The 24,631-nt window shown below is 38.7% G+C and overlaps 1 protein-coding gene across 3 annotated transcripts in view; it reads left to right on the forward strand.

Annotated features, from left to right (window-relative positions):
* The window catches only part of NDC1 (NDC1 transmembrane nucleoporin), a 46,923-nt gene continuing 22,292 nt past the window's right edge, over nucleotides 1-24,631 (forward strand). For 2 of the 3 annotated variants that reach the window (XM_025427679.3, XM_035716186.2), the window contains exons 1-11: nucleotides 793-1,072; nucleotides 1,549-1,669; nucleotides 4,358-4,459; nucleotides 7,104-7,278; nucleotides 9,552-9,690; nucleotides 13,240-13,348; nucleotides 15,795-15,846; nucleotides 18,667-18,802; nucleotides 19,597-19,689; nucleotides 21,466-21,547; nucleotides 23,599-23,754. In XM_025427679.3, the coding sequence (XP_025283464.1) occupies nucleotides 929-1,072; nucleotides 1,549-1,669; nucleotides 4,358-4,459; nucleotides 7,104-7,278; nucleotides 9,552-9,690; nucleotides 13,240-13,348; nucleotides 15,795-15,846; nucleotides 18,667-18,802; nucleotides 19,597-19,689; nucleotides 21,466-21,547; nucleotides 23,599-23,754 (1,309 nt within the window). In that variant the 5' untranslated portion in view covers nucleotides 793-928. Of the gene's footprint in view, nucleotides 205-792; nucleotides 1,073-1,548; nucleotides 1,670-4,357; nucleotides 4,460-7,103; nucleotides 7,279-9,551; nucleotides 9,691-13,239; nucleotides 13,349-15,794; nucleotides 15,847-18,666; nucleotides 18,803-19,596; nucleotides 19,690-21,465; nucleotides 21,548-23,598; nucleotides 23,755-24,631 lie in introns of those variants that run through there. The other variant, XM_025427680.3, reaches the window with a different exon arrangement.

Raw genomic sequence — 24,631 nt, forward strand, 5'->3', positions numbered from 1 at the left:
GACGGGTCGGGGCCCGGCCCGGGCTCCCCTCAGGCAGCGTCTGAGGCAGCCCCAACAGGGTCCTCCGGGGGCCTCGCTCCCTTTGAACTGCGGTGGCGGGCGGGCGCGCGGCCTCCCGCAGCCCCGAGAGCCGGGGTCGCCATCACCATGGCCACGGCTGCGAGTCGGCCCTGCGCCGGCGGGTCGCGGGACATCCTGTGGCGCGTGAGTGCTGCGCGCCGTGTAGCGCGCGCTCGCCCGCTGCTGGGGTCGCGCTGGGCGGGCGCTGAGCGCGCGTGCGCGCTGGGCGGGGGAGGGGCCGGCTCCGGGGCGGCGTGGGGGGCGCGTGGGGGGCGCGTGGGGAGGGGGCGCCGGCCGGGACTGCTGGCGGCCATGTGCGGGGGCGTCCCGAGCGGACTCCGGGGCGGGAGGGCGGCCCGGGGCCTGGGCAGTGGAGGCCGCTCGGAGGGACGGGGATGCCGTCGCGGGGGCTGGAGCGGGGGTGGGCGAGGGTTTCGCGCAGGGGGCGTGCCCGGTAAGAAGCGGGAGAGGACGGCGGGGTGGCCCAGCGGAGGCCGTGCGCCCGCTGACGTCTCGGGGGTCTTCCTGCCTTGCCTGTTGTTTACCAGTCCCTGCGGTCCTGTAGATGGACTTCGGGACACAGGACGGGCGTCCTTTTTTCTTTTCCCCTTCCCACCTCCCCGCCGCCCTTGGGACGCTGACTGTGAACGTTGTCTTGGGGCCGCCGTGGTGGGCTGCCGCCTGATGGTCGTGCGGGCCTCGTCCCCACCGGTCCACCTTCCTCGTCAGCACCTGGCCGGCCCGAGAGCGTTTCGCCTTGCAGAATCCGCCAGTCCCGTGTCCCGCCACGCTTCAGAGCCCCCAAGTATCTCTTCTTGTATCCGCCTACTCCGCAGTGCATCTCGCGTCTCCTGAGGGCCCGACGCTGATGATGCACGCGCGAGTCCAAGGCAGGGACTGCGAACGCGAGGACGGTGTACGGACCTTCCCCGTAAAATGTGTACAGCCCCCACGTATTGACGTCTCGGTCACGCCTAAAGGGGCAAGCGTGGAGATGCTGTCGAATACAGTGGTGCGACTCAGTAAGACAAGTATTCTCCTCCCTCAAAGTGGGATATATCTTTTTAAGATTTCATTTCTTTATTCATGAGAGAGAGAGAGGGGCAGAGACACGGGCAGAGGGAGAAGCAGGCTCCATGCAGGGAGCCCGACGCGGGACTCGATCCCGGGTCTCCAGGGTCACGCCCTGGGCTGAAGGGAGACGCTAAACCGCTGAGCCACCCGGGCTGCTCCAAAGTGGGATCTTTAATGGGGCATCTGACTCTGGACTAGATGCGAGCATCAGTTCATTGGTAGGATGAGATTCGGTAGTTGTTTGCCGTGTTGTTGATAGGAGTAAACATTGCGGTTTATATATAGCTGCATGTGCTACGATCTGGCGTAAATACTGGTGATTAACGTCCCATATGAAAAGATAGGATTTGCATAACTGAAATAACTAAAGTAGTTTGACTTCATGGTTGAGGGATTTTGTTTGTTTAATTATAGGTTTTGGGCTGGAGGATAGTTGCAAGTATTGTCTGGTCAGTGCTGCTTCTACCCATCTGCACCACAGTATTTATAATCTTCAGCAGCATTGATTTATTTCATCCTATTCAGTGGCTGTCTGGTAAGTGATACTCAGTTTGGGGAAATCAAATTTACAGGAACTGCTTCTCTCTCTCTCTCTCTTTTTTTTTTTAAAGATTTCTTTATTTATTCATGATAGACAGAGAGAGAGGCAGAGACACAGGCAGAGAGAGAAGCAGGCTCCATGCAGGGAGCCTGATGCAGGACTCGATCTTAGATCCCGGGATCACGACCTAAGCTGAAGGCAGGTGCCCAACCACCCAGCCACCCAGGCGTCCCTACGGGACCTGCTTCTCAACATAAAAGTTGCATCATGTTTCAGTTTGTTTTTGTTTTATTCAGTGCCTCTGTTGATTGACACGGCAAAACATGCACCTTGAGGTAATCTTAAGGCATTCCCTTCATAAATCACCTTTTCACTATATAATTATAAGAATAAACTGTCAGAGATCACTTGAACAAAAAAGATTAGAAGACCTCATAAATAAAAACTTAATTTTTGTGTTTGTCTTTTTGACTGCTTTTTTTGACATTTTCTTTTTAAGGACCAGAACTGTTCCCTTTATCTTTTTATTTTATTTTAATTTATTTTAGACTTTATTTATTTATTCATGACAGAGAGAGAGGCAGAAACACAGGCAGAGGGAAGCAGGCTTCATGCAGGGAGCCTGACATGAGACTCCATCCCAGGTCTCCAGGATCATCCTGGGCCAAAGGCGGCGCCAAACCGCTGGACCACTGGGGCTGCCCCCCTTTATCTATTTTAAAACTTGGAATTTATATCCTTAAAAAACCTGTCTAAAATTAAGCCTACTTCATTTCTATATTGTGGTTAATAAAAAAAAAAATGAGAGAAAAGGAGAAAGGAGCTAAAGACTAAAAAACATAGAGGAAAAGACAAAGACTGATGTGAGGAAAAGATTGGTACAGACTAAATGTTTCTTAAAATCCATGGAGACAAAATTACTAAATTAAGCTATGATCATGTTAATTAATAATAACCTCCAATTATTGCCATGTACTGTGTGCCACGTACTGTACTAAGCATCTTAAGCATATTGTTATCCTTCTTACAACCCTATATAATAAAAGGGTATTATCCCCGCCTTATAAATGAGGAGGCTGAGACTCAGGTTATAGAAGTCTGCAGAGACACACAGTCCGGGAGGAGTAACTGAACCAGAATTTGAACATTGGTCTTTGACTTTAAAGCCAGTGTTTTTCCTCTGTGCCACACTAGCATTAGAAAGAAGTGTTGCCAGAGTAGGTTTTGAGCTTTTGAAGTTTTGCCTAAGGCTAAGAATCACAAATACTTGAAATTCTTTTAATTTTCCTTTCCACTACAATAAACAAATTTCTTTTGCTTTGGGAAGCGGAAAGTGTGTTGTTAATTTAAATTTCAGAAGAAAGTGCTAATTTTTAAGGAGTTAGCAGCTTTGCCTTGTGACCTTCGGAGATACTGTTGCTAAAGAATTAGAGTCCCGCTAAGTTTCTCATTGAAACATCTCAATCACTTCTTATGGTAGGTCCTACAAGGCAGATAAAATTAAGCCGTAAGCCAGCAGGGGAATGGCAGGTGTTTCTGTAACCACCTTCCCTAAGCCTGGATCACTCATTGATTTTGGTGGTCTGGTCACAACCTTGGAATATTCAGTACTGAAATCTAAAACCATTACCAATTGTTCAGAATTGGCATTTAAGAAAAAACTTTCTGCCATTTTGTGAGCCAGGGTTTTTTAATCCTAATAATACTTTCTCTCCAGATGGGATTTGATTTATGCCATTTTTCTCATCAAATGTTACTCATCTCCTTCAACTTTTGCTTCACAAAGTCTTTTGAGATAAATTGTATTCTTCTCTTATTTCCTGTCTCATGAATCATTTCTTTCATTCTTTTAGTTCAGTATAACATTGGGGTTTAATTGTGAATCCTTAATAAATATTCTTTATTAATTTTGGCCAGTAAATGATAGTCTTAAAAATTATTGGTTTCATTATTAAGTTTTAGTCTATTCAGTAAAATGTATTTCCTTGTTGTTTTTATTTCTCTTATTTATGTTTTTTAGGCATAACATATATATGTATTTTAAACTGGGCCAGATTTTTGAAATGGAATATTACTTGTTGAACTACTCTAAAATGTGAATATGTTAGTATTTTATAAGGATTATCATGATTTTTTGTTTTTTAATTCAGCATTTAAGTGATTTATGGCTTATGCTATTTCCAGAAATGTTACTCTTTTAGCTGTAGGAGCTAATTGCATTTATTAAGAAGAGATCTGAAAAATACTATTTATATTGTAAAAAAGAGGCCTTGTTGATATTTTACTAAATGCGGTACTTCTCTGTTTCACATGAGGAAAGACATTTGCATATGGTAGTATTTTGTCTGATGTTAACATCTGGGTCATCTAAAAGAAGTTCTGGTGTAATTTTAAAGGACCCAGAGTTTGGTCCAAATAATCACACCGTAGTTCTTGAGTTGATGTCCTGTAGGACCTGTCACAGTGTATGAGTAAAGTCTTGAAGAAAAGATGGCTTTTAAAATGAAAGTTACAAAAAATAAAATAAATAAAATAAAATAAAAATAAAAAATAAAATGAAAGTTACAGTTGTGGTTCAAACCCTTTTTCTTTTTTTTTTCTTAAACCCTTTTTCTATTACCATTTACTGATCATAACTACATGAGTGAATGAACTTACTAATTCATCTCTCTTGTTTTTTAGATTCTTTCAATGATCTATATAGTTCCTATGTGATCTTTTACCTCCTGCTGCTGTCAGTGGTAGTAGTAATAATAAGTATTTTTAATGTGGAGTTCTATGCAGGTGAGTTTTCAAATGTTAATCATCTTAAAAATATGTGAATTTATATTCTTAATGGCAGACTCAATGCATTTTGTATGTGGGTGTATAGAACAGGCTTGTTTTGTGCAATTTAAAATGTGAATACAGAATCATCTGCTTTGAATGTTTGAACTAAAAATTTATTTGAATGTTAGTTTCTCTGTCTAAAAAGAATATTTAGAGCTCTTAGGACAAATATCGTATGATTCTACTTAGATAGGTTTTAGAGTCGTCAAATGCATAAAGACAAAAAGTAGAATGGTGGTTGCCATGGGCTGGGGGAGGAGGGACCGGGGAGCTGTTGTTTGATGGGCACAGAGTTTCAGTTGGGGTGATGGGGAAGTCTTGAGGTGCATGGTGGTGATGGTTGCACACAGTGTGAATGTACTTATGCCACAAAACTATATGCCTAAAAATGGTTAAAATGGGGAAAAAATGGTTAACATGGCAAACTTATGTGTGTTTTACCACAATAAAAAAATTTAGACCTTTTAATAGTTCACAGCTGCTGTTAAGGCTGTGACTCAGCAGATGTATTATAAAAATAACTCCTTTATAGGGTAGGAGATCAGGACCAGATGATTTCTAAGGTCGTTTTCAAATATAAAAGTCTATAATTCTATAGTTAAAAGAAAAAAAAAAACAACTATGTTTTGCCTTGGGAGAATCACCTGCTAGATTGTAGAGCTTTTTATTTTCTCATTTTCTCTTTTTACTTTTTGTGCCTTTTCTGATTCCTGCATCTGTCCTTCTGGTATAGTAAGCTTTTTCTGACACTTCCTTTTTGATTATAGCATCATTCCTCTTTTTAGCTCTTCAGTAGTTACTTCTTAGAGATGGTATAAAATTTCAGATCCTGCTCTGGATGTTACAACACATACCCTTTTCTTTCTTTTTTTTTTTTTTTTTTTTTTGTATATTTTTTAATCAGAGCTCAGTTTGCCAACATATAATATAACATCCAGTGCTCATCCTGTCAAGAGCCCCCCCTCAGTGCCTATCCCCCAGTCACCCCATCCTCCACCCACCTCCCCTTCCACTACCCCTTGTTCGTTTCCCCGAGTTAGGAGTCTCTCATGTTTTGTCACCCTCTCTAGTTTTTCTAATTTTCTCTCCTTTTCCCCTGTAATCCCTTTCACTATTTTTTATATTCCCCGTATGAATGAAACCGTATAATGATTTTCCTTCTCTGATTGACTTACTTCATTCAGCATAATACTCTCCAGTTCCATCCACGTCAAAGCAAATGGTGGGTATTCATTGTTTCTAATGGCGGAGTAATATTCCATTGTGTATATATACCACATCTTCTTTATCCATTCACATTCCCTTTTCTTTTGCTTTTCTAATCCCTTACTCCTAATGCTGGATTTCTTTTTCAGTTCGAACCATATACCGATCTCTTTGGCTTAGAGCACATGTTCTTTTACGTGTTCCCACATGGTGTAGATGCTGCACTAGGGCTTTCCATTTTGTCATTCTTAAAGCCTGATTAGTTACTTTGGCTTATTGTTTCAACAAGCATTTTGTGTGCCATACATTGTGTGGGGATAAGAAATAAGTGTTATGGTCCCAGTTATCCCAAGAGGATCACAGTTAATGGGGAGACAGATAGTAAACATCAGACATATTCAATAACAATACACTGGATAGTATGGGAATATATAGGAGCACAATTTACCCAGCATGGTAAACTTCCTGGATGAGATGGTGCTTAAAGGATGAATTGTATTAATTAGAGAAGGAAGATGATCTAGGGAAAAGGTATAGCACATAAAAAGACTTAGACACATGAGAAGCTTTGGTATGTTTAGAGCATTAGTAGTCAGTTACACGCTCAGTAGGTCTCATGGGCATTTCTTACAAGGAGGGAGAGGTGATAGAAGCCTCCTTCTCAAAGTATAGAACACCTAAGCTTTCTCCCTTCACACGAATTTTCTCTCTCTCTATAATCTCTTTACTTGGAGTATATTAAAAGAATGTTATAGGTCGGGAAACCCTCTAGTAGCTGTTTTCAAAGGTCAGCGTATCTCCTCCTCACACTCGCCTACCCCAGCACACTTCCAGAAAACTTATTTTTGATTATCAGAGAGGTATTAGAAATTGCTATACAAACATTTTAGTATTCAATATTGTCATTCTTTACCTAGTTTGCGGTTTATTTTTCACATTTGGGCTATATATTGGCAAGTTCAAACGCTGAAGTAAAGATAACTTGTCAGAGGACAAGCACTATTTAAAAAAATGATTATTCTTTTCTGGCACTTAAGAGAATGGCAGGGTAGACACTATTGAGATGGCAGGGTAGGCACAGCTATTGAGAAATTTTAATGAAAAAGAACTGAAAAATGTTAATTTTTAATTAATTTTTAATTAATGCTGTCCTTAGGTTTCATCTCTCAGAGTCTTTGGTTTTTCTTTTTTTGTGTGCATCTCTGTATTCAATCTTCCCAAAATCTTTTAACTTCAGATTTTCAACTTAGAATTTTTCTATACATTAACTCTGTTTCTTTCTTTCCTTTGGAATATTTGTGTGAGTATAAGAGGGTATAATAGTTCAGGTCCTTTGACTACATACACTGCAGAGCATAAAGCCTAAAGCCATGGTGATGTGCTTTGTTTACAGTTGTGCCTTCCATTCCCTGCTCCAGACTGGCACTGATAGGGAAGATCATTCACCCTCAGCAGCTCATGCACTCATTCGTCCATGCTGCAATGGGAATGCTGGTAGCTTGGTGTGCTGCGGTGATAACCAGAGGTCAATACAGTTTTCTTGTGGTTCCCTGCACTGGTACTGAGAGGTAATAGTAAATATATTTTTTCTATGGAACCTTGTTTATTTACTAAGCCAAAGGTGACCTGCGTAGGTAAATAGTTTATGGACATTCTTTGTTTTCTAGACTTCTGGAAGGTGCTTTTATACATATCATCAAATGTTTTTGATATTTATGTTTGTTGAATTCAACATTTTTTTTTTTAAGATTTTATTTATTTGAGAAAGAGAGAGGATTAGCAGGGGGAAGAGGGAGAAACAGGCACCTCATTGAGCAGGGAGCTTGAAATGGGGCTTGATGCCAGGACTCTGGGATCCCACGGCCTGAGCTGAAGGCAGATGCTTAACTGACTGAGCCACCCAGGGGCCCCTCAACAGTTTTTTGTTTTTTTTTTTAAGATATTTATTTATTTATTTATTTATTTATTTATTTATTTATTTTAATTTTTATTTATTTATGATAGTCACACAGAGATAGAGAGAGAGAGAGAGAGGCAGAGACATAGGCAGAGGGAGAAGCAGGCTCCATGCACCGGGAGCCCGACATGGGATTTGATCCCGGGTCTCCAGGATCACGCCCTGGGCCAAAGGCAGGTGCCAGACCGCTGCGCCACCCAGGGATCCCCCCAGATTTTTATTTATTTATTCATGAGAGATACAGAGAGAGGGGCAGAGACACAGGCAGAGGGAGAAGCAAGCTCCATGCAGGGAGCCCGATGTGGGACTTGATCCCGGGACCACGGGATCACACCCTGAGTGAAGGCAGGTGCTCAACTGCTGAGCCACCCAGGCATCCGAGCAGTTTTTTTTTTTTTAAACCATTGTCTGTGCAAGATGGTGTGCTAGGTGCTTTTGGATTTATGAGAGTGATTCATGCATAGACTATAAGGTCTTTGAGAGTTAAGAACAGTAGGGGAATTAAAACATGGGCACAAAGGGATGTGATAGGAGAGAAATCAGAACTTTAACATGAAATAAGATGTAATAAGAAAGTGAGCTGTGCATGTAAAACCTGTGGGAGTTCAGAAAGGAAAGATCCCTGGCTTCTTGGAGGAGGTGGCATTTAGGTTGGAGTTTAAGGAAGTACTGTATGGGAAGCATGAAGAGAAAACTTTAAAATAATTACAACCAGGTTCTTTAGTAGAGTACTTTTATAATTTTAAAACTGATCTAATTTTAAAACTGTCATTGGGAGAGAGTGCATGTGGGGGCAGGGGACAGAGGGAGAAGGAGAGAATCTTAAGCAGGCTTCTTGCCCAGCACAGAGCCAAATGGGTCTTGATCTCAAGACCCTGAGATCATGACCTGAGCCGAGCCACCAAAACACTCCTAAACTGATATAGTTCTTGAACACATGACATTGATAAGAATTTCAGTTTGATATTCTGACTTTAAAAATCAAAAAAGATTATGGTAGTAATCTTAAGTTCCCTGTTTAATTTTCTTTCTTTCTTTTTTTTAGATTTTATTTGAGAGCAAGAGCACAGGTTGTGGGGGAGGGGCAGAGAGAGAAGCAGGGTCCCCACTGAGCAGGGGGCCCACCACTGCCAAGGGCTCTATCCCAGGACCCTGGGATCATGATCTGATGCCAAAGGCAGATACTTAACCAACTGAGCCACCCAGGCACCCCTGTACTCCTGAATATTTAATTTCCTTTTGTCGCCCAGTTACTATAATGTAAGGCAGTTTTTTTTTCTTAATGTGATAAATTTTCTTTAGTGAAAAGGGTCAGCATGAAGGATTGCCCAGTTAGACAACACAGACAAAAGCCCAAAGTTATGGCATAGAGGTCCATACATTCAGTTCTAGTTCTCTCAGTCCAGATGCAGTATATCCACTTGTGAGCAACGTTGTTTACTATCACAGGGGACATTCCTACTCTTGCCAGATTTCCAGAGGAAGACCTAAAGAGTTAACCATTAGAGAGGTCAAATTCTCATGCATCAGGGAGAGTTTTGTTAGTCTTGTGCCCACACTGAACCTGAAATGAATCATTTTGTTAGAACTTGGGGCACTTCTTTTCTTTTAAGATTTTATTTATTTATTCGTAAGAGACACAGAGAGAAAGGCAGAGACGTAGGCAGAGGGAGAAGCAGACTCCCCACTGAGCAGGGAGCCTGATGCGACACTTGATCTGAGGACCCCGGAATCATAACTGAGCCAAAGGCAGATGCTTAGCCACTGAGCCACTCAGGTGCCCCGCATTTGGGGCATTTCTTAAATGGATAAGTCAGTGTTTGAGTTTAAAACTGTGATATGTGTCCCTGACTATTGAATTAATAATCTAATTTTTCTCTCCAGTTTAAATAGCCCTGCTACACAGACCTGCTTAAATGAGTATCACCTTTTTTCCCTGCTGGCTGGAGCATTTATGGGCTACAGCTATAGTCTCCTGTATTTTATTAACAACATGAACTATCTGCCATTTCCTATCATACAGGTAAGATAGCATTTGAGTGTTGCCTTGTGTCAGAATTTGGCAGAGTTAAAATTGCCTTGATGTATGTACATATAACTGGCCTCATCTGATTAATTCAAGATTTGGTAGTAAAACTTAGGACTGAGATCATCAAAATGCCATTTGGAGAGGACAGATTTTTCTTCATGAGATTTTATCATGTATGTGATAGCCGTCACTGCCCTTCCCACTGCCACTCTGAGAATACTGCTTTGCCCCACTCTTTCCCTCCCTGCTAGGTAGTGGCAGTTGCTGTGACCTAGCAGGGCTAGGGGAGGATGATGATGACATTCATGCAGTTGCCAGCTTCTTTTTGAACCTAAGAACTCATGGGCTTGAGGATGTGCAAGTAAGTATAGAATGTCAATTACTGTCTCAAGTCTTTTCTAGAACAAGGCATGATGTGTATTAAGTAAAAACAATTTTGACTGGTTTGAGTGGGACAGTTTGAGCGATCTTTCAGTTAGGTTTTTAAGAATCTAATCTGGCAGGAGCCTTCTCTACAACTAGAATCACCTCCTAAGACAGGAGAGAGAAAGATCAGTTCAGATTTCTCCTATGGCATCAAGGTTCTTTCCAGGCTGTTCCCCACTCTTCCTGACTGTGTTCTTACTCACTTCATTCCTGTGCTGTGGTAGGCTGAGGACTGGTCTTTGGAGCAAAACTATTAGAACCAGTCCCTTCCCATTAGGACCCAGTCTGGTGGGAAGGGAGCGATGTGTAAACACATGTGTTATGAGAGTATGAGAGTGTGTATATTAGGCTTCTCCTGGTTTAAGTGAAGTTGCTACATGCCTCTTGCCTCTATGAAAATACACATACTGCATGGAGATAGTGTTCACAGAAAAGGAGCTGTACCTCCTTACCTTACCTCCCTGTAGACTGAGTGTATGAAAAAAGAGTCCCAGTTAGAAATTCTTCACAGTTTGAGAAAATGAATTGAAAGCAGAGTGTCAGCTTTGCCACCTTAAAATTTCACAGAGGAAAAAACCCGAAATTCTATACAGAACTATCCATGTTAAATCATGTTTGATCCAAATATAAGACTATAGAGAAGAAAAGTGTTAGAAAAAAAGGAGATACTCCAAAATAATCTTGCTCCTTCCTGAACCTCAGTTGAAAGTGACCATTTGTTTAACATCACAGATACACAGTAAAGTAAATGTAGGAACAGCCTAATAATTGATGGTACTGATAAATTATTTCTACCATATAATGTCATATTTATAAAATTTGACTACTAAATTTTTTTATTTCTTTTGATTAAAATTTAGATTTATTCTCATATCCCAGAAGTTTCTTCTTTGATAGTAATATTTAGCTTTGGCTCCAGGTTCAGCTTTTGCAGAAGGTTAACTTTTAACATTTGGCCATTCAGTAGTTGGCCAGAATGTATTTCGGGGGCATCTCTTGTAACCATGAATGTATAGTGGTCTTTGATCTGCCCAGTGGTATTTGTTCTTTTCCCACCTGAGGATGATTGGAATAGGGGTTTCATTGGGATTCAGGGAGTGAGGGAGGTAAGGATTGTGGCAAGAGCAGTTGAAATGATGAATTTTTGTGCTCAGGATCACAATTTCTCATCTATCACGTTTGTAGCTGTGTTTGGCCAGTTGGGTAGATTTGCCTCCTTAGAAGATTGAGGGGGGACACCACACTTTAGCTTTCTTTGATTAGCCCTAAGAGCCTGGTGCATGTTGTATGACCTTCCCTTATGTGCTTTAAGTTGCTAAGGAAAGCAGGATTGTCAGGAAATTGAAGGCTTGATATAAGATCAGGCCCATTTCTTCATCTGAACCTCCATAAAATAATAAATCGCAGTAGCCATTTACTTTTTTTCTTTAACTGGCCCAGCTGACTAGAGAATGTTAGACCTTAAAAAAAAACTACTACTTTTATTATTTTTCTCTGCTATTTTTATTGTTATACTATAATATATATTATGCATATATATTATTTGTGTGTATATATATATATACCCTTATATATATATGCTTATTATTATTAGCATTATTATTAGCATTGTCATCATCATCATTATTATTTTTTTGTTATTATTTTTGGTGCTGCCTGTCAGGTTACTTCCTAAGAGTATAGTAGTAACATTTAGATTAAAAAATATTTAAATAGTATAAATAAAATGAAAATTCCTTTGGCCATTCTGTGGCCAGTCCCAGTCTTTGCCTCAGAGATAATTGTGGCCAGTTTGGTGTATATTCTGCTAAATCCTTTATATTTACATATATAATACCTGTAACATTTTATATTTTGTGGGGTGGAACTTCCATAGTTTTATATTGTCCATATTATTCAGTAACTATTGTTTTCATGTAACTATGAAAAATTATATCTTTTTAAAAATCTAATTCTAACCAATTTACTATTAGCCTACTAGTTTTCTTTAAACTAGTCTATAGTACTAAAACCAGTTCTATTGTCCTGATCAAATTCTTAATGATAGACTGACAGGGAAAAGCAGAATATTAGTGTGGAGTAAAGGACAAAGAAGTGGATGAACATCAAGACAAAGCTTGGCAAGCTATTTCACAAGAAGTGTAATTTTTTCAGGAGAAAGCATTTCATGTTTTTTCCTTGATTGGTATTACTCTCATAGATTGTTAGAATTGAAGGCACTCATTAACACACTGTTTAGCTGGGTCAGCCTTCTTATCACACAGATTGGAGACATGACTTGCTTAGTGCTGCCCAGAGAGAAGCACTAAAACTCAGGTCTCCTGACTCAATCTGGTGTCTTCTTCTGCTGCCTATTTTCTTGCATTTAAAACCATTTAGTGGGATCCCTGGGTGGCGCAGCGGTTTGGCACCTGCCTTTGGCCCAGGGCGCGATCCTGGAGACTCAGGATTGAATCCCACGTCGGGCTCCCTGCATGGAGCCTGCTTCTCCCTCTGCCTGTGTCTCTGCCTCTCTCTCTCTCTCTGTGACTATCATGAATAAATAAATAAAATCTTTAAAAAAAATAAAATAAAATAAAACCATTTAGTTATAGAGGCAGTGTGTACATTATATTTAAGCTTGCAGTCTCTGAAACTGGCCTGCCTGGATTAAAATGTTGGATTTTCCTTTTGCTAGCTGATAAGTTGGTTCAGTTGTGCCTTGGTTTTCTCATTAGTAAGATTAGGATAATAATGGAACCTTCTTTATCGGGTTATGTGTAAAATAATGGTACCTGAGACATGCTAAACAGCCAAAGAACGTTAGCTGCTACTGTTCTGATTGTCATGTTTTTTGTACTTACTCCGTCTCCATAGTCCTTAGTATAAGTATAGATCAGTACTGTTAAATTTTGTCATTTCTGCTCTCATATCAATGAGATGCTGTATAATGTAAATATTAAATATTTTTGTCATCAGAAGTTACTGATTTTTTACCTCTGGAATAAACTTTGTCTTTTTATGCAACAATTATGTTTTTTTATATGTGGACTGTTTTAGTTATGTGCTTGCTTTAGAATGAAATAGAACCTCTACTTGGATATGCCATTTGATTCTGTTTTTCTTTTTTTTTCATAGCAATACAAGTTCTTACGTTTCAGGAGATCTCTGCTCTTGTTAGTTAAGCATAGTTGCGTGGAATCACTGTTCCTGATTAGAAATTTCTGCATTGTTTATTATTTTCTTGGTAAGCATTTCTTCTGCTTTTTAAAACAGTGTATGTATTAGCTCATAGCTCAGAAAATGTCAGTTGCAAAGTCATTCTTGATTGTATGTTTCTTAGTTGTAGGTATGTGATTAGTCCAACTAATTCATTGTTTAGGTTGTCAAAGGGTATTAGGTAAGGGAAAATGTTTTTTAAAATGTGGTATATGCATACAATAGAGTATTATTCAAACTTTGAAAAAAAGAAGGAAATCCTGTCACATATTACAACATGGATAAACCTGAGGACATCATACTAAGTGAAATAAGCCAGTTGCAAAAAGACAAATTCTGCGTGATTCTACTTATATGAGGCATTATTTGAGTGGTCCAACTCTTAGAAACAGAAAGTAGAATTATGATTGCCAGGACTCTGTGGAGAGGGAAAAGAGGAGTTGTTGCTTAGTGGATAGAGAGTTTCAGTTTGTAAAATGAAAAAGTTTGGGATATCTGTTGCACAAGTACATATACTATATGTATGCTTAATGGTTAAGATGGTAAATTTTGTTACGTGGTTTTTACCACAATAAGAAAATGTTCATTTTTTTTAAAAAGAAAATATTGTATGTTGTTTGGTCAGTACTCTATAATAACACTCTCCTTTTTATAACTTTTTGTAACTTGGTACTAATATACTAGAAATATCCTGTTACTGAGGGAACCTTACAGAATTTATTAACATGAATTTTAAGCACAAAAATACAGCTTATTTAATATAAGGAGCAGCTCAAGTTGAATGGAAAACATTAATCTCAATAGCAACACAATAATAATACAAACAAAATTCAACATTCTAAAATACTGTTTTCAGACTGCAGATTTCCCCCACTATCTGAAAGTAGAGCATTCCTATGAAACCTTTTGTAAGCCAAAATGGCACAAAATGAAGAAGCAATTAGTGTTACTATTTTAAATGAAAAGATTTTTGAACCTCCCCACACCTGCAAAATATACTCTCTTGGGTTTTTCTGATACCTTAGGACACATCTTGCTAACAGATGCACAAAACAAATTGAGATAAAGCATAGATGCTCATGGACACAGTTCAAAGCTATGGAGGCTTAATGCTGAGATGCTGAATGTCTTTCCCAGGTTAGAGGCTTAGCTGCACCACTCTCACTGTTCAGGGTGCCCTGCTTTTGTACACTAACAGCTCTGGCTTGGTACAAAACAAATGCTGAATGCTGTTTTTGCTTTTGTGCCTTATTCATAAATTTGGATTTCTTCAGTTAGTGAAAACAGGTACTAGCATTTGCCTTTCACAAAAGTGAAGTGACAACATGAACTTTCGAAAAGCAGGGAATACCTCTTTAACTTTATGATCCTACTTTAAAAAAAAAATCTATGGAATAATTTTACAGAATTGTTCTCACTAAGTATAGGCCATTCTGTTGTTTACTCACTTGTAGTTTATATAACCTGTTTTTCTATTTAGCTCTTATTATTGTCATTTCTAATGTTAACACTTTATTGTTGTTTTTTTAACCTACTACCATGAGCCTAGATGTTCCCCTACAGTTGTACATTTAGGCTGACATAGCAGCCCTGTCAACATTTCCGTGGTCAGCTGTTTCTTCTATAACCGCGTTTATGTTCCATTCAGATTTCAAGTATTACCACTTTTCCTTTCTTTGTTGCACTTTGGTCTTTTTGGCCAGTTTCATCTTTTAGTTATTCATTTTTGTAAAATGTGTGGGCTCTTCATGGGAGACAAGGAGGCAACACAATTATATGTTTTGCTGTCTGTGCCTGAACTGAGTAACAGATGTCCATGACCAGTTACCAACAGACTTAGGAAGAAGGGATATGATTAGTTACAAAATGTGGTGTGTGTGTGTTATCTACATACTGATTTGTGTACTGAAAAGCTAGAAGTAGTATATTCAGTTGCTCACAGTAAATATACCATGGTAACTGAAATTTGAATTGTGTTGTTGGGAGACTGGTATGATTTAACTAAACCACCATTAAAATATGACTGAAAAAAGTACATAATCCGACTTGTGCAGAACATAGACTTCTTGTATTTAGAAATTATTCTCTTTTCCTGCCTATTCCCTTTTTTTTTTTTTTTTTTTTTAAGATTTATTTATTTACTTTAGAGAGAGCTGTGGTGGTAGGGGGCAGTGAGGGGCAGAGGGAGACAGAGAAAGAATCTCAAGCAGACTCCCCACTGGGTTCAGGGCCCAATATGGGGCTTGATCTTACAACCCTGAGCTGAGATCATGACCTGAGCTAAGATGAAGTGTTGGTTGCTTAACTGACGGAGCTACCCAGGTGCCCCTTAAGCCTATTCCTAATCAGTCTAACATTCTGGCTGAGGTCTTGGTGTCTACTTGGTCATCACATCAATCTCATAATACAAAGAATGGTTAAGATTTGCTTTATTAACTTCTTATGTTTATAGCATGGTATTATTTTCTTCTCAGGCCATATTCCAAAAACTTGGATTAGCACTGCGATGGACCTTCAGATAGATGAGTAAGTGATAGATGAAAAGTCTGGGGTTTTAAACTCTGCTAGTTTCCATCTTTTTAGGGGTTTGCCACTTTCCAGATGTGTTGTTTAGATTTAGCCTTTAAATTTTTTAAAACTTGTATTCATTTTGGAATATATCTAGTTCATAATTTAAAATTCCAATGCCCTATAAAAGCATATACAGTTAAAAAGAATCCTTTTGCTCCAGTTTCTAGTCACCCAGTTCTTCTCCCTAGAAGTAAATGTTTTTTGTTAGATACAGCCTTTATGTTATGGAAAAGTAGACTTTTGAGTTGCATGGACATACCTCTCTTTTGCTTTTCTCCTTAATAATCATTTTCTGCTATGGTGTAGTAGGCAAGCACAGTGCTATGGTATTATTCTCATTTTGCCTCTAAGGAAGCCAGAATTGAACAAGATCATGTGACCAGTTGAAGATCATGAAGTGGCAGTTGAGTGGCATCACTAAAATGTATTGCTCTAGTTATTCCTCATGTACTTTGCACATGATAAAGCATTAATCTTTACTTGGCAAATCAATGTAAATTTCTCTATTAGTATTTGTTCTTTTAATTTTGGCTATTAGATTTTTTTTGTCATATGTGGATTTAACTAATACTATTTTTGGGGAATGGGGATATTGATATTTGTGGGTGCTTAAGATATTATGGTTTCTATGTTGTGGATTTCAGTTTCTAACTTTTAATAGTTTCTAGGTAAAATTTAGTTTTGTCCTCTGCTTAATTGCTAGATATGAAACTAAATGCATGGGTCATTTATTATGTTAGTCTGAATCTTAGGTTGGGTCAAATGGAAAAAGAAAAATAATTGTATTTTATTTTAATTTAACATAGTGCTTTTTTCTTTCACTTGAAATACATTTTGCTTGTGTGACAGTGCCTAATAAACTATCCTTAATATATATGGTAGGTCCTCAGTAAATATTTACTTAAAATCTGAAAATAAGGGATCCCTGGGTGGTGTAGCGGTTTGGCGCCTGCCTTTGGCCCAGGACGCGATCCTGGAGACCCGGGATCGAATCCCACGTCGGGCTCCCGGTGCATGGAGCCTGCTTCTCCCTCTGCCTATGTCTCTGCCTCTCTCTCTCTCTCTCTCTCTCTCTCTGTGTGTGTGTGTGACTATCATAAATAAATAAAAATTTTTTTAAAAATCTGAAAATAACTTCATTCTCCCAGGAAATGTTAAGCACTATGCTGGATACTCCCAATATAAGGTGTTTTAAATCTTCTAATAGCCATAAGAGGTAGAAAGAGATTAGGCCACTGTTACATGAATAAGAAAATTGAGGCAAGTTAGGTCAAGCAGTTAATATAATCACAACCGTCATAAATGGCAGAGCCAGAGGTTCTAATCCTGCTTTTAAAATTGCTAGTTGTGTGATTGTATGATTATGATGACTTTGCCAATTAATCTGTTCAAGGTTTTGGTAAAGGAATGTTTTATTTATTTATTTATTTATTTATTTATTTAACTTTTATTTATTTGAGGGATCCCTGAGTGGCTTTTAACTTTTATTTATTTGAGGGATCCCTGAGTGGCTCAGCGATTTAGATGCCTGCCTTTGACCCAGGGTGTGATCATGGAGTCCCGGGATCGAGTCCCACATCAGGCTCCCTGCATGGAGCCTGCTTCTCCCTTCGCCTGTGTCTCTGCCTCTCTGTCTCTCTGTCTCTCTGTGAATAAATAAATAAATTTTGAATAAATAAATGAATAAATGAATAAATAAATAAAATTTTTTTAAAAAGATTTTATTTATTAGAGAGAGCACGCACGCATGGGGGAGGGACAGAGTAAGAATAAGAGAAACAAGGAAACTCCCTGCTGAACACAGAGCCCCATGGAGCTGATCCCAGGACCCCAAGATCATGACCTGAGCTGGTCAGACACTCAACAGACTGAGCCACCCAGGCGCCCCTTCATTTAGTCTTTTTTTTTTTTTTAATTTTTATTTATTTATGATAGTCACACACAGAGAGAGAGAGAGGCAGAGACATAGGCAGAGGGAGAAGCAGGCTCCATGCACCGGGAGCCCGACGTGGGACTTGATCCCGGGTCTCCAGGATCGCGCCCTGGGCCCAAGGCAGGCGCTAAACCGCTGCGCCACCCAGGGATCCCTCATTTAGTCTTCTAACAGTTTCTTTAATTATTTTAAAAGTAAAGATTGTGATTTTTAGATAATGCTATGTGCTCTTAACTATTGTGGAACTATTTTTAGGGTGTAAACACAAAGCTGAAATCTGGCCTAGGAGAGGTGATAGTCTTGTTGAATGGTTGGGATCAAAGTAAAAGTACTAAAATTTTACCCAGCAACTAAGGGTTGGCTTATAGGTTTGGCTCATTCTTCCTCCATAATAAATGACAGTAAAGATTAGGAACACAAGAAACTGAGCACAAGTTTAGGTCTGTTCTTCTTTTAAGGCTCCCTTACATAGTACATAAGAAGGTGTTAGAGGGATCCCTGGGTGGCGCAGCGGTTTGGCGCCTGCCTTTGGCCCAGGGCGCGATCCTGGAGACCCGGGATCGAGTCCCACGTCGGGCTCCCGGTGCATGGAGCCTGCTTCTCCCTCTGCCTGTGTCTCTGCTTCTCTCTCTCTGTGTGTGTGACTATCATAAATTAATAAAAATTAAAAAAAAAAAAGAAGGTGTTAGAGAATTGTATGGGGTGCAAAAGGAAAGGCATCTATATCACCAGTATTATGTAGAAATAAGATTTATTTGTTTCTCATTGTGAGGCCCCAAGTCTGTTAAATGCTTAGATTGTATTTTCCCCATAGGATTAAATAGTAATTTCTGCTTTTATAGGCAGTTTCACAGGCCTCTTGACACTGTGCGTGGCCTCTTGAATCTCTCATTACTCTACCATGTCTGGCTTTGTGGTGTCTTTCTTCTGATGACTTGGTATATCTCATGGATACTCTTCAAAATCTTTGCCACAGAGGTTAGTATTGAGTTTTTTGTTAATGCTTTTGTATTTTAGAGTGCACAGATTTGTTTTTAGCAAGCAGAGCACTGAGTAATATGCTATTGTGCCCAAAGCCATTTTGAGTAAGTTGGGTTTTGGTCTCTTTTCTGAGACTTCCTTAGGGATGTATCATTTGTAACCATAATTTACTTCGTGTGTGTGTGTGTGTGTGTGTGTGAGTAAGGAATGGTGTTAGTGTTTTTGGTTTTTGGAAACTAAACTGAATGAACTGCTAGTGGAACTTACCCTGCTTTATCGTAGTGTAAGTCTCTTCTGAAGGTTTCCATTTCTCTGTTTAGCAAATACTAAATGCCTGGATTTTAAATTAGTTTTATGTGCTATTGGTGTAACTACTACTAAAATATTTAATATAAGACAAATATTTGTTCTTTGAGAGAAAGTTTTAAATTTTGTATTGAAATTATTTTAAATGAATGGGAATTACATTATCTTTATCATATAGGTATTTGTCTTAGAAAATGAGTGTTTTATTTTATCATCTCTGTAGGTGTGTGTCCCTTCAGTGGCTTCAGAATATTTATTTCTAGTATTGGGGGCCAGAGATGTAATAAAATTGAGAGAATAACATTTAGAAAGTAGTGTATTTGGGTATATTTAATTTTAGTGCAACCTATTATTAAAACACTGAAGATGTTAATTTGGTTGTATTGTCTCTTGTAATAAATTTCAGTTAGTGTTAACTTACTGAATATAATAAAGTCAAGAAAATAATCATTTTCATGGTCCTTATATTTGATTATATTTGATAGGCTCATCTGTTCCCTGTTCAGCCACCATTTTCAGAAGAGTCGGATGAATGCCTCCCAAAGGTTTTAAACAGCAATCCTCCCCTCATCATAAAGGTACCTATGAACTATGCATCTTATGTCTTTACACAGTCATTTCTAACTTGTCTTTTGGAATGGACTTATTTTTTTTAATAAATTTATTTTTTATTGGTGTTCAATTTTGGAATGGACTTAATATTTAGTGTACTTAGATATATTTTTTGAGGGCCTAGAATATTCTAGTACCAGTATTGTAAGAAATCAACTACATGCTGCATTGAATGCTATTTACTTTTTTTCAGTTTTCATTCCAAGTGACTAAAATACAGGGATGTATGGCAGTATATGTGTACAAACTAATCTAATTTGTACAATATTTAGAATAGATATAAAAATATTTCCAAGCATGAAATACCATGATACCAACCATATGCATTAACTTTTCACAAACTCCTCATGGTAGCAAAACAAAATACTGCTTCTCTTTTGTTTTTTGTTTTTTAATCATTGAGTCAAGTTGTATTTTTACTCCTATAATATTGTTGACTGTTAGGATCAAAGGTAGTGCTTGGTAGGTATACCCATACAGTGAACTATTTATTTATTTATTTTTTTTTTTAAAGATTTTATTTATGAGAGACACGGAGAGAGAATCAGAGACACAGGCAGAGGGAGAAGCAGGCTCCATGCAGGGAGCCCGATGTGGGACTCAATCCTGCGTCTCCAGGATCATGCCCTGGGCTGAAGGTGACGCTAAACCACTTAGCCACTGGGGCTGCCCTGAATTCTCTTTAAATAGGAATAATGATAATGATCCTAAAATCAATTTTAATCAAAAGAGCTTAAAGAAGTTGTAGTAAGTTTATAAGTTAAACTAAGTGAGAATAACTTATTTTGATTTAAATTGTATTTTGAAATTTTAAAGTATATCTACAGTATGTGTGATCCTGTTAAGAGGTTATAGTGCTTAAAAAAGAATTTGAAGAAAATGGAACCCAGAGTTCAGAATACACTGTAGAAAAGTTGTAAACTAATAAGAAAACGAACCACTGAGGTTCTGATTACCTTTAAACATCAATTATTACTAATTTATTAGATAAACAAAAATATCAGGTACTCATTTGGTTATTGAACAAGTCTGTATTTGCTCGGTAGGTATCAGTCACTGCTAGTTGCGTAAGGCATAACAATGAATTAGATGTAGCACAGCCTGATGGAGAAAGCAGATACACAAAATAATGAAAATTTACTGTGGTAAGTGCAGTGGGAACCACTTTCTCTGCTTGCAACTAAAATAATAGAGTTTCACAGAAGTTATGGTGTCTTAAATGATGGCTGAAAGGGTTTGCCAGGAAACAAAATGAAGATTTCCAGTAAAAGAGTACAGTATATGTTGTGTGCCTACCTTGTGCTAGACACTGCCTTTGAATGTGATAGCAAGTAAGGTGCTGTCCCTGCCTCACAGTTTAGTGAGTGGAACCAGAAGAGACAAGGAAACAGGCAGTTACAATAAATTATGTTAAGTGCCGTGGTTAAGAACTGTGTGAGTATATGTTTGTGTGTGGGAGGCCTGGGAAGTTCCAAGAGTGATGTTTTATGTTTACCACTTTAGAGTGGGGAAATAGCACGGAGAGTTCTATAGTTTCTTGTAACTGGAGCCTACAGTGGCTGGGGTAGCCTACCGAGGGTAGAGGCAAGAAAGTTTTGGGAGTCTAGAAATGAAGGTTATGGTTCTGAAAAGCATTTCCTTTATGAGAAATTTGAAGTAATTTCCCCTTACCTATATATTGCTGAGATTTTATGTAGAAGTTAAAAAAAAATTAAATAATGTGTATTTTTTCCCCCGTTTAGTATTTGGCCTTGCAGGACCTGATGTTGCTTTCTCAGTATTCTCCTTCACGAAGACAAGAAGTTTTTAGCCTTAGCCAACCAGGTATTGCTGAAAGTAACAGATACAGGCGTATGTGTGCAGAAAGTGTTCCACTTAAAATTTTTGGTTACAGAGATGTGTTTAATAAAACCTCACATAGCTGTGAGTCCATTAAATGAAGTATTGATTTAAATATTACGCAAATGTTTCCATTTCTGTCGTTAGATGTTGTATTTCCAGAAAAATACTATAAAACTTTTATATGTTATCTTCTTTAGCATCCTCATTCCCTTAACCTGAAGAAACTATGAGGTAGGTTGACAGTTCTAGAGCGGAAGAGTTAGAGAGCATGTTTAAGAGTCCTCAAAATTTTAATGCTACAAGGAGTCTTGAAAATCAGATCATCTAATCCCTAGTTGGGGAACCTAAGTTTTAGAGAGATTAAGTGACTTACATACAGTTAATGTCAGAGATGGAAAAAGAAATTTGATCATTTGACTCCCTCCTTCTGCCATGCTACTTTGCCTCCCTTTAAAAAAAAAAAAAAAAAAAGTGAAACTACTAGATTTGATGGTGACCCAAGGATGCTCTTGGCAACTCCAAAACACTTCTCCATTGTTACTTGTTACTCCTTCTTACAACTATGCCAGTGCTAAACTTGTTCCTGGATGGAAAGCATCTCATCCAGTAGAGAACAGAGAACCTAGGTAACTTTTCATCTCTGTAATCAGCTTTTCATTATTTTGCCATACTTACCAGTTCCCACATTATAAAAGAAAGCTACTATAGTTAAGTGTTACATGGAAATGAAATTAGGTTATGTAAATGTATAAATGATTGGAGCTGATGCCATGGAAAATTAACAAGTCCTTTCTATCAGACAGGTTCACCAAGGAATTCTCTATGCATTAAATATTTTCACTAGATATTCTGGTAAACTGTAACAGAATGACATGTTTTCTGCCAGAGAACTTACATTCTAGGGCGTATTATTAAAATTTAACTTGATCATCACATAATTCCTTAGTGGTCCTGAGTTAATAGCAATATAGAACATTCTGGGACCTACTAATGGAGTATTTTGTTTGCTTGCTGGTTAAGTTGTATTCCTCTTGAGCTATAAATGGGGTGATGTTTGAGGAGTGATTCAAGTGAAGAGAGAAACATTATATGGCACTCAGAATGGGGAAACCAGTTTTCAGTGGACTCCTCAGCTATTCTCAACGTAGAGAGATTGATTGGTTGATTTTTAAATGGCAGCTATAGGAGATAAAGGTCTTAGAAAATGAAAAGATAATGAGAAGTAAAGGAATTTTTACAAGATTGTGGATCACAGTAGCTTAAGTTAAAGAATATAAATTCTCTAAGTATAAACTATAATTGTTATCAAATAATGTGTTCTTCCTATAGAAGGAAAAACAAATGGAGCTATTATAAATGAACATGTAAGGAAACATAGTGGGCCTGATACAACAATTTATAGGTCCTGGGGGGCCATGGGTTACATGTCATTAGACATGCTTGTACTCATTGTCTTAGTCTTTAGTCTGTTCAGTGTTACAAAGGAAGTAGTCCTGCTCTTCTTCACTCAACCCATGCTCTAGTGTTTGGCTTTATTTTAGCAGCCAATTTGAGAGGTGTTTTGTTTTGCTTTGTTTTTTTTTTTTTTTTATGGTAAAATAGCAAGCTTTTGCTTGTAGACTTTTCGGAAAATTATTTTGTCCAAATATTTATTGAACTCCTGCTGTGTATTAGATGACAGGAGTATAAATAGTAGCTTAGCCAAGGAATGTAGGCCCTGATGCAAAGTGTTATCATCTAGCATTTCTTTTTTCTTTTAAGATTTTATTTATTAATTAGAGAGAGCAAGGGCGAGGGAGGAGAGCCACAATGGGGAGGGAGAAGCAGAGGGAAATGCAGACTCCCCACTGAGCAGGGAGCCCGATGCATGGCTTGGTCCCAAGACCCAGGGATCATGACCTGAGCCAAAAGCAGACACCTAACTGACTGAGCCATCCAAGCACCTCTGTCATACAGCATTTCTTACTGAGTTTTCTCCTCACTTTGAGAAGGTAACTATGTACATCTTCAAAGCTGGTGTTTGGATCTCCTAGGTGGACATCCGCACAATTGGACAGCCATTTCAAGGGAGTGTTTGAACCTTTTAAATGATATGACTCAGAAACTGGTTCTCTACCAAGAAGCAGCTGCTACGAATGGGAGACTGGTGTCTTCATACTCCGTGGAACCTAAGAAATCGAATTCTCCAGGTAATTCCTGTATTACTGTGAGAGGACAGTGTCTGTACATTTTGTTTCCTAAGAAAGATGACAGTAGTTAATCTAAGGATATGTATACTAAGAAAGATGAAAATAGTTAATCTAAGGATATGTATACATGAGTGTGAGGGATATATTTTTAGGGAAAATTGATCTAATAAGTGGGATATTGTACTGAACAAAGAAAAAGGCCTGCATATCGTTGTAGATTGAAGAAATGAAGTTGGGAAGTCCGCTCTGCGGGTAGCATTAGAAAAGCTAACAAACTGGCACATCTGATAGAAGGTGTCAGCTTCCTCAAGTGCAGGGCCAGGTGAAGCTTTTCAGGTGGTACTGGGTGCTGTTCTCGTTATAATATCCCAAAGATATAAAGTTGCTGGACAGTGCCCAGAGGAGAGCACTTGGAATGACTGAGCAATTTCACCATGGGGTTTATCACATTCATTGTTTTAAGATAACTTAATAGAATGCTTGAAGGATTGAGGCTGAGGGGATGACGTAGAGTGGAGGGACCCAGGTTATTTGACCAAATTCCTTAAGAGGCCTAGGAATGTGTTAGACTAATGAAGGGACTTAATGTCCACATGCCTTTTGGAGGCAGGACTTGAATGAAAATGGGCAAAACTGGTTGGGTGAAAACTGTGATAACCTTGAGAGCACTGGCTTCATCTGAAGGGGAAGCTGTGGATTAGGTTCAACCCTAATCCAATTCCCTTCTGGGAATTTGGACCTGGTATTCTGTGCCATACATACCACCTCCCCACCTCCGCACCTCATTGTTAAGTAAGCTAAAAATATTGTGGGTGAAATTTTCCACTTTTTAAATGTTGGCAATTAATCTTGATATTTAAAAAAAAATTCCTATATG

Source organism: Canis lupus, chromosome 5, assembly GCF_003254725.2.
Source record: "Canis lupus dingo isolate Sandy chromosome 5, ASM325472v2, whole genome shotgun sequence".
NCBI classification, from domain to species: domain Eukaryota; kingdom Metazoa; phylum Chordata; class Mammalia; order Carnivora; family Canidae; genus Canis; species Canis lupus.